The sequence below is a fragment of the Cervus canadensis genome, chromosome 12 (genome assembly GCF_019320065.1).
Source record: "Cervus canadensis isolate Bull #8, Minnesota chromosome 12, ASM1932006v1, whole genome shotgun sequence".
Lineage (NCBI taxonomy): Eukaryota > Metazoa > Chordata > Mammalia > Artiodactyla > Cervidae > Cervus > Cervus canadensis.
Window position 1 is genome coordinate 48752899 of NC_057397.1, and position 14252 is coordinate 48767150.

The 14252-nt window shown below is 34.6% G+C and overlaps 1 protein-coding gene across 1 annotated transcript in view; it reads left to right on the top strand.

Annotated features, from left to right (window-relative positions):
• CSMD3 (CUB and Sushi multiple domains 3) overlaps positions 1 to 14252 on the top strand; it is a 1309925-nt gene that overhangs the window by 465624 nt on the left and 830049 nt on the right. Inside the window, exon 6 of the mRNA XM_043483744.1 lies at positions 11456 to 11568. Coding sequence (XP_043339679.1) covers positions 11456 to 11568 — 113 coding nt within the window. The remainder of the gene's footprint in view (positions 1 to 11455; positions 11569 to 14252) is intronic.

Sequence of the window (14252 nt, forward strand, 5' to 3'; positions counted from 1 at the left end):
TCATGGCATCTGGTCCCATCACTTCATGGCAGATAAATGGGGAAACAATGGAAACAGTGAGAGACTTTGTTTTCCTGGGCTCCAAAATCACTGCAGATGGTGACTGCAGTCATGAAATTAAAAGACGCTTCTTGAAAGACAAACTATGACCATCCTAGCTGCGTATTAAAAAGCAGAGATATTATTTTGCCAATAAAGGTCTATCTAGTCAAAGCTATGGTTTTTCCACTAGTCATGTACAGATAGAGAGAGACAAAGTGTGTGTGTGTGTGTGTGTGTGTGCATGTGTGTTTGTGTGTGTGTTAGTTGCTCAGTTGTGTCCGACTCTTTGCGACCCCATGGATTGTAGTCCTCCAGGCTCCTCTGTCCATGGGATTGTCCAGGCAAGAGTATTGGAGTGGGTTGCCATTTCCTTCTCCATACAACTGCCTCTGTGTGTGTGTGTGTGTGTGTGTGTGTGTGTGTGTGTGTGTTATGTCTGACTGTGACCCCATGGATTATAGCCTGCCAGCCTCCTTTGTCTATGGAATTGTCCTGGCAAGAGTATTGGAGTGGGTTGCCATTTCCTACCAATGTGAGTGTTGGACCATAAAGAAAGCTGAGCACCGAAGAATTGATGCTTTTGAACTTTGGTGTTGGAGTCGACTCCTGAGAGTCCCTTGGACTGCATGGAGATCCAACCAGTCCATCCTAAAGGAGATCAGTCTTGGGTGTTCATTGGAAGGACTGATGCTGAAGCTGAAACTCCTATACTTTGGCCACCTGATGCGAAGAGCTGACTCATTGGAAAAGATCCTGATGCTGAGAAAGATTGAAGGCGGGAGGAGAAGGGGACAACAGAGGATGAGATGGTTGGATGGCATCACCATCTCAATGGACATGAGTTTGAGTAAGCTCCGGAAGTTGGTGATGGACAGGGAAGCCTGGTATGCTTCAGTCCAGTGGGTCGCAAAGAGTTGGACATGACTGAGCGACTGGACTGAACTGAACTGTACTAATTGCTGAGTAGGTTTCCATGATATGGATGTGCTACAATTTATTGAATCTTTCATCTGTTGTGAAGAATTTGAGTTTTCTCAAACTGTTTTTGAAGATTATTTTATAGGTTTTTGTATGACTAAAGCCTCTCATATCTCTGGCATAATGCTCAAGAGTACAATTACAGGTTGTATGGTAAGTACAATTTTAGTTTTCTAAGAGGCTATAGTACTCTTTTCCAGAGTGGCTATACATTTTACATTCCCAGCAGCAGTATATGGGTGGTCCAGTTTCTCTATAACCTTGTATTTGGTGGAATCACTCTTTTTAAAGTATTGTAACAGGTATCTCATGGTATCTTACTGTGAATTTCATTTGCATATTCTCATGGTTAATAATGTGGAATATAGATTTGTATACTTATTTTCCAATTTATACCCTCTTCAGTATAATGTCTATTTGTATCTTTTGCTCATTTGCTATTTTTTTCATTTTTTGCCTTTTTTTTTACTGGTTGAGGTTAGGAAGTCTTTATGTTTTCTCTATACAAATACTTTGTCAGATATGAGTTTGGTTCAGTTTAGTCACTCAGTCATGTCTGACACTTTCCAACCCCATGAACCACAGCATGCCAGGCCTCCCTGTCCATCACCACTCTCAGAGTTCACCCAAACTCATGCCCATTGAGTCAGTGATGCCATCCAACCATCTCATCCTCTATTGTCCCCTTCTCCTCCTGCCCTCAATCTTTTCCAGCATCAGGGTCTTTTCCAAAGAGTCAGCTCTTTGCATCAGGTGGCCAGAGTACTGGAGTTTCAGCTTCACCATCAGTCCTTCCAGTGACCACCCAGGACTGACCTCCTTTAGAATGGACTTGTTGGATCTCCTTGCAGTCCAAGGGACTCTCAAGAGTCTTCTCCAACACCACAGTTCAAAAGCATCAATTCTTTGGTGCTCAGCTTTCTTTATAGTCCAACTCTCACATCCATACATGACTACTGGAAAAACCATAGCCTTGTCTAGACAGACCTTTGTTGACAAAGTAATGTCTCTGCCTTTTAATATGCTGTCTGGGTTGGACATAACTTTCCTTCCAAGGAGTAAGCGTCTTTTAATTTCATGGCTGCAGTCATCATCTGCAGTGATTTCGGAGCCCCCCAAAATAAAGTCTGACACTGTTTCCACTGTTTCCCCATCTATTTGCCATGAAGTGGTGGGATCAGATGCCATGATCTTAGTTTTCTGAATGTTGGGCTTTAAGCCAACCTTTTCACTCTCCTCTTTTGTCAAGAGGCTCTTTAGCTCTTCACTTTCTGCCCTAAGGGTGGTGTGGTATGCATATATTATTTTCCATATTATACCTTGTCTTTTTATCTTTTTATTCAGTGTCTTCTTCATCACAAAAGTATTTAATTTTGATGAATCCTACTTTATCAATTTTTTTTTCTTCTGAATCATGGTTTTGAATTAAAGTCAAAAACTTTTCATTTAGCCTACATACCCAAAATTTACTTTTTTATGTTTTTCAAAGTGTTTTATAATACTTTCATGTTTCACATGTAAGTCTATCATGAAGCTTGGGCTAATGTTTTTGCATAAAGTATGAAATTTTTTATCAAGGTTCATTTTTTGCTTATCATTTTCCATTTGCTTCAGCATCACTTGTTGAAAAGGCTATGGCTTATTTGCACTTCATTCTTGTTTTTCAAATTTGTTTTAAATTTTCTGGATCTATACCTTTTCGTATACATTTATAGTTGCCTTGTCAATATTTATGAAAACAATTTGTTGAGATTTCAACAGGAATTGTATTAAATACACGTTTAATAGTTTTGGGGATCATTTTGTGGAGAATTGACTTCTTTATTATGCTAAGTCTCCAGTGAAGGAATGTGGTATGTCGATCCATTTATTTATGTCTTTGATTTCTTTCATTGCATTTTGTAATTTTTTTGAGACAGACCCTGTAAGCTATGTACTGGAATTATACCTCAGAATTTAATTCTATTTCAAACAATTTTAAATTGCATTGTGCTTTTTAAACTATTTCAATTTCCACATGTTCATTGTTACTGTTTAGAAATATGATTTATGTTCATCTTGTATCCAGTGACTTGGCTGAATGTGTTTATTTATTCTAGAAATCATTTTATATATTGGTTGAGATTTCCTACATAGATAATCTTGTCATCTTCAAATAGGACAGTTACTTTCTTTCCAATGTGTTTCTTTTATTTATTTTCTAAGCTTTATTGCATTCTCTAGAACATGAGTGAGAGTGATGTGTCATGTTGCTAATATTAATGAAAGTCATCCAATGGTTCAACATTAAATGTGATGTTAATTGTATTTTAGGTTTTTGGTATATGATCTCTATCAAGTTGAGGATATTCCCTCTGTTCCTAATTTGCTAAGAGCTTTTATCATAAATGTGTGCTGGATTTTGTCAAATGCTTTTTCTGTGTCCACTGATTTGATTATTTAAATGTTCTATAGCCTGTTGAGATGGTGGATTACACTGATTTTTCAAATGTTGAACTAACCTTATATAACTCTTAATAAATCTCACTGGATCATGATATATGATTATCTTCTAGTTTTCTGGATTTGATATGCTAATATTTTATTGAGAATTTTGCATCTAAGTTCATGAGATAAATTGGTTTGTAGATTTTGTTTTTGATTTTGTATTTTTGTTTTTGTACTGACTTAATCTGGCTTTATTATCAGGGCAATACTAGCCTTACAAGATGAGTTGAGAAGTGTTCCCTCCTCTTATGTTTTCTGGAAAAGAATGAGCAAAATTATTGCAGTTCTTTATATATTTAGTAAAATTCTCTATTAAAGAATCTGGAATTTTTTTGCCAGGTTGCTGCAGTCCATGGAGTTGCAAAGAGTCGGACATGACTGAGCAACTGAACTGACTGACTGAAATTACAAGTTTAATTTTTAATTGGTGGTAGTACTATTCAGCTATTCTGTTTATCTTTGTTAAAACTTGGTAGTTGAATACACACACACACACACATTATATCTAAAGTATAAACCTGGATTTCTCTGAAGCATGTGTTTAGATAAAAATGACACTATTCAGCAGCAACTAATTTTTATAAGATAACATATCTGAAAGATAGATCGTAGAATGGGGGATAAGTGGTAAAACAGAGTGTGGGTGCAGATAAGGATATATAAGTAGGGTGTATGGCTAAAGGGGGAAAGAGAACACTTTGTGTGGCTACTTCTCTTATATGTCTTGCAAATTCTTTATTGCATCTGGCTTCTGAGAAATTGGACTATATAACATAATACTTAGCTTCTTAATGCTCTTGCTAAAACCATATAGGATTGTATGTCTCTGTAGGCCAGTGACTTTCAAACATCTAACCAAGAGCAGAGTCAGAAATCTGTGACAAAAAAGTACAGTCTGATCAGTGTCACTCTCTGTACATCACACACACAGAGTATTCATGACTTGAATAGAGTGAAATATTAGTGCTTTTGATGCCATCCATAAATGAATGAATTTTGTTGTTAAGATAGTATTTCTACTTATACTGCAGAACATAATAGAAAGCTTATTAGTTTTTCATTTTGACTGTGTTTAAAGATGCTGGTTTTTCTTGGGACTGTGGAATACATTCCTAAGCAGACATAAATAACATCAGTGGTTTCTGAAAGGGTTCATTAAACTAATTCCACTGCATATTATTTGACTTTAAGGCAAAATGTGGAAAAAGGAGAGTCTTTGTTGCAATACGTTTAAAGAATTATCTGTTAAAACATATTTTTTAAAAACTATGAGAGAAGGATACAGTTATAAAAGAATAACTCAAAATCCTTTTGACTAGTGTACCTTCCCTCATCCCCAAAAGCATTTTTGGTGGCTAGTTTCTGTAGCACACACGTTGAGAAATTTTGTAAAAAGGGATTACTTTATTTAATTAGCATCATTTATTATCTATAGTTTGAAATGTGCTTGTGGATTCAACGATAAATCCAGTGTGGCTCATTTTCCAAATTCTTATAATTTGTGGAATATATAGAAGATATAGAATATAAGAAGATGAAATCAGTATTAAGTGCCAAAGGAAGAGTTTAGCAGAGGAATAACCTTCAGCTAAGAAAATTGAAGAACTCTGAAGGAAATATAACTTTAGATGGACCTTAAAAAAAGAAAAGAATGAAAGCATTTGATAATGGTATGAGATGGAATTATTGACAATTTATATTAAAAATATGAATGAATGCTTAGATACAGAAAGATAGGGCATGTACCAAGTTTATATTCATTTATTTTCTTGATAAACAATTTCAGTGTATACATGCTTTTCATCAGTCATTGTGCTCAGCACTATGGACTTAATGACCTACTTTCAATGAAAATGTAAAATAATACTGAAGGTAGAAAACTTGCTATTACACAAAATAATAAATGATGTGATAAGAATATTCACAGGTACTCTGTGAGGGCAGAGAAGGAGAATGGGCATTTATATTAACCTTGAAACTTTAAGGCTGCTTCACAAAGTAAGAAAATGTTAAAAACATGGTACTTATTTCAGTCTTAAAGAGTAGTATGTGAAAAGACCCTGAGTTAAGATGAAATAATGAATTTTCAAAATTAATTAGAGCTCAATATAAAACAATTAACCTGATAACACAATCTTGGAGAACTAGGAAGTATGAAGAGTGAATTTTATCTCAGTCCCAGAGAAAGAAGAGGGTCAAAAGAGGTAAAAGAAGGAGAGCAGGGACGAGGTGAGAGAGAGAGCAAGAAAGAGCAAGCAGTAAAATTAGGAGGAAGTGGGAGAATTCTGGTGTCAGGCAGGTGATGATTTGAAAAATCATGGGTTTAGATTTGACTTTGTTTATAGGTACTGTGTCTATCAACTTCCCTGGTGGCTCAGACGGTAAAGCGTCTGCCTACAATGCTTCCCTGGTGGCTCAGAGATTAAAGCGTCTGTCTGCAATGCGGGAGACCTGGGTTCGATCCCTGGGTCGGGAAGATTCCCTGGAGAACAAAATGGCAACCCACTCCATGGAGAATCACATGGACAGAGGAGCCTGGTGGGGTACAGTCTATGGGGTCACAAAGAGTTGGACACGACTGAGCATCTTCACTCACTCACTCACAATGTGGGGAGAACCAGGTTCGATACCTGGGTGGCAAAGATCATCTGGAGAAGGAAATGGCAACCCACTCCAGTACCCTTGCCTGGAAAATCCCATGGGAGGAGCCTGGTAGGCTACCGTCCATGAGGTTGCAAAGGGTCGACACAACTGAGCGACTTTACTTACTTACGATAGGTACTAAAGATGAGAGAAAACAGATCAGACCACCAAAGATGACATCTGTTGTTGGAAATGCTAATTTTGAGAAAGTTGAGAACCAGAGATCCACCGAGGACAGCAATGAGGATCTGAGAAGAGAGTTATAAACCAAAGGAATAAGCTCAGAATAGTTCTAGGGTCTTTTTAAAAAAATGGTAAAGACTTCTGGTTCTTTTAGTATTCTTACACTTAATTGAGTTTTAAAGCAATCCTATAATCATATTTTTTAAGGTAATATCTATAAAAATAAAATGTTGCATTTAATTTAATGCCAATTTATGATTTAGTTATTTCTCTAGAAAATTGTGTAAATAAAAGCAATTTTAGTAAAGATTAATTATGGCAGATCACACCGTATTATTGTCAGTATCCTATATTGAATATGCAATGAAATTTGATGCTATTATTAATTTACTATGCTCATTCAAATTTATTAATAACTCAAATGGCATGTCTTAAATTCTTTTTGGGAATAAATAACTATCATAGGTAACAAGTTTATGACATTTAGTATTATTGTTATTGATATAATACTCCTAAAATCCAAGTTAATAATTACACTTTCACAACATAAAATCATGAGTATGGCTGTTTCAAGTGTAAAATGCAGAAGATAACAGACAAATTGAAATGTTATTGCTAGAAATTCATCATGTTGCTCTTTTTTTTTTTTCCGGTATATCTTTTGCCACCCTCTGAAATTATCTTATGCATTTGTTTATGTTATCTTCTTTGTTTGTAAGACCACAGATCTTGTTGGTGGTGTTTACAGTTATATTTCCAACCCTTAACATCAGTGTTTGTCACATAATAAATGCTCAGTAAATAATGAGTATACTTATTCTCTTTCAGTACCAAGAGGTGATTCTAACTGACTTTATACTAAAATGAATCCATATGGGCCTACCTTCAAGTGACCATAGTAGCTTCATATAGGGATAACAATGAGTTATATTTAAGAAATATCTGTTAGTATTTAATAAATTATTTATCATGATTAGCTAATTTAATGTAATCTTTCTAGTTGGCACATAATCTCAGACCTCCATTTCTCAGACCTCCTGATAACATGTGAAATATATTGCACATATATGGAAATTCATTTACTTGATTGCTTCATAAGTCATGAAGTCATATTGTATAAATCATGTTTAAATAGTGAGCAATACTAAGAGCAATTTGGAAACTCCATGTGACTCCCTTATGAAGCTAAATAGTTTTCTTCTCTGGTGGCAAGTGGGTCTTTGGTACACTTGATTTCTAGTTCTAGTTCAGTGTCATGGTTTGTCTACTGTTATGCTTCATGAGAATAAGCACTGATCTGTTAGGAATATCTGTTTGGTTCCACCTCTGTTAAATTGTCATTCTTTGCTCTACCTCATGCACATTTTGCTTCTAGATAATTCTGCTCTAACATCTTCAGTTCTGTCTTTCTCAATTCCTGAACCTGAATTCTGTTTATAAACTATAGTTCCATAGTAGCTATTACTTGCCTTTTTACTCCATTCTGTTGCTGGAATTATCTTTGATGTTGCTGAGAAAGGTGGAAAGTTTATCATTTTTATTGTCTGTATCACCTTCTTTCCTCTCACGCTTTTCTTGATGTCCTTGTTGAGTTGCTTCTCATCTGTTGGATTTTCTAAAGGTCATTGTGCATACTGTATACTTTAGTCTTTTACAGCCATCCATGTATTATATTCTCTTTATATTTAGAAATGTGTGCAGCCTATCAAAAATAATTTAAACTTTCCCTAATGGATGTTTATGCTCATTGAATTAGGGAATTGAAGAGCATAAAATTATAAATCAAATCCTGGCATGCTATGTACTGAAAATATAATTTTATGAAATCCAAATATTTTCATTGAAATTTGTTTAAACCAAGCAACCCAAAAAGCAAACAAAATTAAATATAACCTGGATACTGCACTTTCTGAAAGAAATGAAGTAATTTTTAAAAGGTGAATTTTAAAATTAAGCATGTATTTTACATATATTTATTTACTCAATTCAGATGCAGTTAAAAAAAGAAAAAAACAGCCAGCTCTACTTATGGACAGTCATGCTAAGAAAAGAAGAAATAAGACACTGATTCAGTTCAGTTCAGTTGCTCAGCCGTATCCGACTCTTTGTGACCCCATGGTCTGCAGCACGCCAGAATCCTTGCCCTTCACCAACTCCCAAAGCTTGCTCAAACTCATGTCTATCAAATCGGTGATGCCATCCAACCATCTCATCCTCTGTCATCCCCTTCTCCTGCCTTCAATCTTTCACAACATCATGATCTTTTCCAATGAGTCCGTTCTTCACATAAGGTGGCCAAAATATTGGAGCTCCAACTTTAGCATCAGTCCTTCCAATGAATATTTAGTACTGATTTCCTTTAGGACTGACTGGTTGGATCTCCATGCAGTCCAAAGGACTCTTAAGAGTCTTCTCCAACACCACAGTTCAAAAGCATCAATTCTTTGGAGCTCAGCTTTCTTTATGGTCCAACTCTCACATCCATACATGACTCCTGGAAAAACCATAGCTTTGACCAGACAGACCTTTGTTGGCAAAGTAATTTCTCTGCTTTTTAATATACTGTCTGAGTTGGTTATAGATTTTCTTCTAAGGAGCAAGTGTCTTTTAATTTCCTGGCTGTAGTTACCATCTGCAGTGATTTTGGAACCCAAGAAAATAAAATTTCTCACTGTTTCCATTGTTTTCCCATGTGTTTGCTATGAAGTGATGGGACCAGATGCCATGATCTTATTTTTTTGAACGTTGAGTTTTAAGCCAGCCTTTTCACTCTCCTCTTTTACTTTCCTCAAGCAGCTCTTTAGTTCCTTTTCGCTTTCTGCCGTAAGGTTGGCGTCATCTGCATATCTGAGGTTAGTGCTATTTCTCCTGGCAGTCTTGATTCCAGCCTGTGCTTCATCCAGCCCAGCATTTCACATGATGTACTCTACATATGAGTTAAATAAGCCAGGTGACAATATACAGCCTTGATGTACTCCTTTCCCTGTTTGGAACCAGTGTGTTGTTCAATGTCCAGTTCTAATTGGCTTCTTGACCTACTACATACAGATTTCTCAGGAGGCAGGTAAGGTGGTCTGGTATTTCCATCTCTTTAAGAATTTTCCACATTTGTTACGACCCACACTGTCAAAGGCTTTAGCATAGTTAATGAAGCAGATGTTTTTCTGGAAGTCTCTTGCTTTTTCTATGTTCCAACGGATGTTGGCAATTTGATTTCTGGCTCGTCTGCCTTTTCCAAATCTAACTTGAACATCTGGAAGTTCTCAGTTCACATACTGTTGAAGCGTGGCTTGGAGAATTTTGAGCATACTTTGCTAGTGTGTTTGAAGAGTGCAACTGTGCAGTAGTTTGAACAATCTTTGGCATTGCCTTTCTTTGGGATTGAAATGAAAAATGACCTTTTTCAATCCTATGGCCACTGCTGAATTTTCCAAATATGCTAGCATATTGAGTGCAGCACTTTCACAGCATCATGTTTTGCTCATATGGAATTCCATCACCTCCACTAGCTTTGTTCATAGTGATACTTCCTAAGGCCACTTAACCTCACACTCCAGGATGTCTGGCTCTAGGTGAGTAATCACATCATTTTGATTATCTGGGATCATTAAGATATTTTTTGTATAGTTTTTTTTGTGTATTCTTGCCACCTCTTCTTAATGTGTTCTGCTTCTGTTAGGTCTGTACCATTTCTGTACGGTTTGGTCCATACCGTTTCTGTATCAGTTTAATACACTGATAGGGGTAAATTAAAGAAAATTTGTTCCAAAGCTGGTGGAGAAATCAGAAACATATGTGATAGAACCCACCTTGTTCATCTTAGAATCCATGAAAATTGGATTTCACAGTAATATTGCCAAGCCCATTGTATACATTCTTGGGCATAGTGATACAATAAATGTGAATTCATAATTTTTGTTCTTTGGCAGGTGGTTATCCACTAAAAGTGATGGCTAGCTCCCAAGCGTCTTAGGAAATGTGATTTTAGGGGAATAAAAGGGAAGGATGTAGGATAAAATGTTTTTGCTTCACTGTCTACACTTCACGACTGATAACATGTGCAAGGATGGATATTCTGATCTCCCCATACCTGTCTCCGAGAATGAATACTGCCAAGCATGAGAGAAGAGTTGTAATCTCCTGCCCCAACACACACACACACACATGCACGCACACACACACACGCCCCCGAGTGGTCTAGTTTGTCTTCCTATGAAGTAAGGAAGAAAAGTATAGGCTTTGAGGATTGGGAAAGATATGTCATATATTGGTATTAGGAAACCTTTTCTAGAATTCTGCTTCACAATATAATAGTCTTTTGAGAGCATTTTACCTTGGCTTTATAACACACATCTACTATTTAAATAGTTAGGTTTATACGGTGGTATGTTTTGTTGAATTAAATCAGGAAAAACTGCTTTGCTGGAAATCTTCAAAAGATTATAGAGCAAGAAAGTTATTTCATCTGTTAATCATGACCAATATCTGGGGCATAGTTTTAAATATTTGCTTTAAGGAGATTATGCAATAATCTTTGTGACTAGATACATGGTGACTAAGTATATATACAAAATACAATCTGTTTTCTATCAATTGGAGCAGAACTCTAGTGCTTTATAGTATTATAATGAGCTAATCATGCAAATGTACAATGCTATGAAATTACATTAAAATAGTGCTTGTTCTTCGAAATGAAATAGTGAAATCTTCCATTGAATGTGAAATGTTAAAAATATATAAAATGGAAAAAACTATATCAATTGCTTTAAAGTCTGTTTTGTAACTATACTATATCAATACATATGTAGGTTATGCAGTGACCAACACTATTAGCTAAGCAGCCATTATGTTTATTATTGTCTATTTAATAAATTTGGGAGAATCAAAAATTACACTGAGTTTCCAGCTGATTTTACTCCTATATGCAACCTGATTGGAACAGCTAATTTTGAAATTATACTTTTCTATGCGTAAAACAACTATTTCACTTGTGCTTAAAAAGGTAGCAGTGAAAAGTTATGAATATTGTACACAGGTAAACCTTTTGGGGTCCCAATTCAGTGAAAATGTTTACTACTCAAAAGCTTTTTAAATTTTTTTGTTGTTGTCTTCCATAATTCAGGTTATCTGGAATGAATATACCACCACCAATTATCAGCAACAAAAACTGGCTCAGACTGCACTTTGTTACAGACAGCAATCACCGGTACCGTGGATTTAGTGCTCCATACCAAGGTATATCTATTTAATACCTCTGCCTCTTTTGATGTGTAAAATGATTTTGGTATACACAACTGCATTTTATGATAGAGGCAAAATATCTTTAGCTGTTAAACATGGTAATTTGAGTAAGCAAACATGATCATTTTCTTGGTGAGGCAGTATTGTGATCATAACTAAATTGCAGTATAAAAGTTAGTTGGATTTTATAGCACACTGTCCAGAATAAAGAATATTATAACCTCTAAAAGGTAATGTGTAACATGTAATATTTATCTTTAAGAAAGTGCTTCAGCAGTGGGACATGCTACCTAAACGTACCACAAAACACTGCAGAAAATTCAGAAAATTCTAAACAGGCTCTTCATCAATTGAAATCCATTTCTGTATACAGTGTTTTTGTGGATACTATTTTAGTTACCTTGTTAAGATTGCTGTCTATCATTTTTATTAACAGGTATAATTTTGAATAAGTGAGATATAGTATTTGCTATATTAACTTTAAAAACTCTGTTTAGAACTTGATTATTATGAAGATGGAGTATTAATAAAAATGTGTCTTCTGTATTGTTTAGTAATATTATGTGGATTTAGTGCACTTTATCCTCAGACTACTTATGTAAATAATTCATTTCATTCTCAGCAGTGTATTAGCTACTATTCAGTGAACATTGCCACAGTTACATATTTCCATTTATCTGGTTTTTTTTTTACAATACCTTCCTTTTTAGTAATCTTCAGTATTAAACACTTTGGGAATTTAATATGATGGCTTTCAGCAGCTTATAGTTAATAACTAAAATAGTATTAGACTACATATTGTTTTCTGGAATATAGATTTCAACAATTTATATTTTGTATACAAGCAACCTTTCTACAGCTACCCTGTCAATACATTTCTCACAATAATAGCAAAAGGTTAATATGATTGGAATTTGTAATAGTGTATTGGGTATCACTGTAATAAAAATTCCTAAAATTTTAACTCAAGATTTTAGACAAAGTCCACTGTAGAAAAATATATAATTTCTATTGTAAAGTTATTAATTCAAATGGAAACATGAATGCAGATTTTCTCTTAAAGCTATGCATTGTATTAACATCTCTTACAATAGCATATATTGTCTAGTATATCCATTAGCTCATAAAACTTTATATTTTTAAAATGAAAATTAAATATCTATAGAAAAATTTGTTTTCCTTTATTTTATTAAAAATAACTGGCATATTACTTAAATGTTATGATTTTAGCCAGTGTCATCTTTAAGTTTACAATCACATTTTGCTGTTTTTACTTAAATTTTTAAAATTTTTATGTACTTCAGAAATAAGAGGACTTTCAATTGAAAATAAATAGTTTTTATAGAGCCTCTTTACTTCTGGGTTCACCCCTTTCCTTATGGAGTTTTCCACTCACATGATTTTATGGCTCTGATTTCCCTCTGCAATAAGTTAAGGCAGATGGCATGGCAGATATTCAAATGACTATCATCTTTGACTCATGTGGTGATCCTTTCTGCTTAATTCATGGAATCCTTTAGTAAGATGTACTCTTTATCTGAATAGAAATAAAGTAGCACTTATTTTATATTGGAAATGTACAGCTTGGAGAGAGGAAAAAAAATAGATGTCCTGTCTTAAAAAATAAAGTGGTATTTCATTTGCTTTATGCTGTATGGTTTCATGAAAATGGTATCTTTAGATAGGTTGTTTTACATTATAAGACAGTAGTACAAAATTGTTAGTAGATTTGTGTGCTTAATTATCAGTATTCTACTGACTGATCTTAAATTGACGTTTATAGTATTTTCAAGATTCAATTTGATTTTCCTTCATTGTCTATCCAGTTTCAGCACTGAAGAGTAACATATAAAAAAATTTACTGAAGCAAAAATAGGGAGTGTTTTATGAGATATGAATTATTTCTATATTCAGCAGGAAAAGGAGCTCAAATGAGGATGACTTTAGGTATAATCTGTATCTTCACACTTATAGAGGGAATAAGGTGGCCTGAGAAAATGTAAGCTATGATTTTATAATAAAATCAAGGAAAAGTTTTAATATATAAAAGCACACCTTTGCACTGTATCCTTTTAAAACTTTCCTGATTCAGCCTTGATTTTTCCAATTGCAGTATCTTCAAAAAGCATTTTACCTAAACCACAGTAGTTCAGTTGAAGAAGTAATTATTGAAACTATAATCAAAGAAATTTGGATTAACAAAAACTCTGCGAGGCTAACTTAAATAGCCATAAAATTCATAATTCCATAATCTGATGTGCTGAATACATGCCCAGAAATGAAATGACAATCGTGATTTTTAGATTATTTCATGCTACCATATAATTTCAGAAGTATCTAAATTGTAACCAGTTCAAAATAGAAAATTTTGTGGAATATTCTACTCAAAAATCACCACCAGGTCTCCATGTGGCATGGTTTCCTAATTACTCAAATACTTACTGAGTACTTGTAATTATTATTGATTTATATTCTGTTTCCAAAGATTGATGTTTTTCCCCATGTTTTTGTTTAATCTGTATTATTTATAAAATATTATGAAAATAAACTAAAAACTCCAAAGATTCCCTAGTACCATTAGCTATTTTTAATAGCTTGCCCCATAATTGATCCTATAATTGATAGTGTAGGCACATAGATACAGCAACATGCTTTCCCCCATAGAGCTTCCTTTCAGT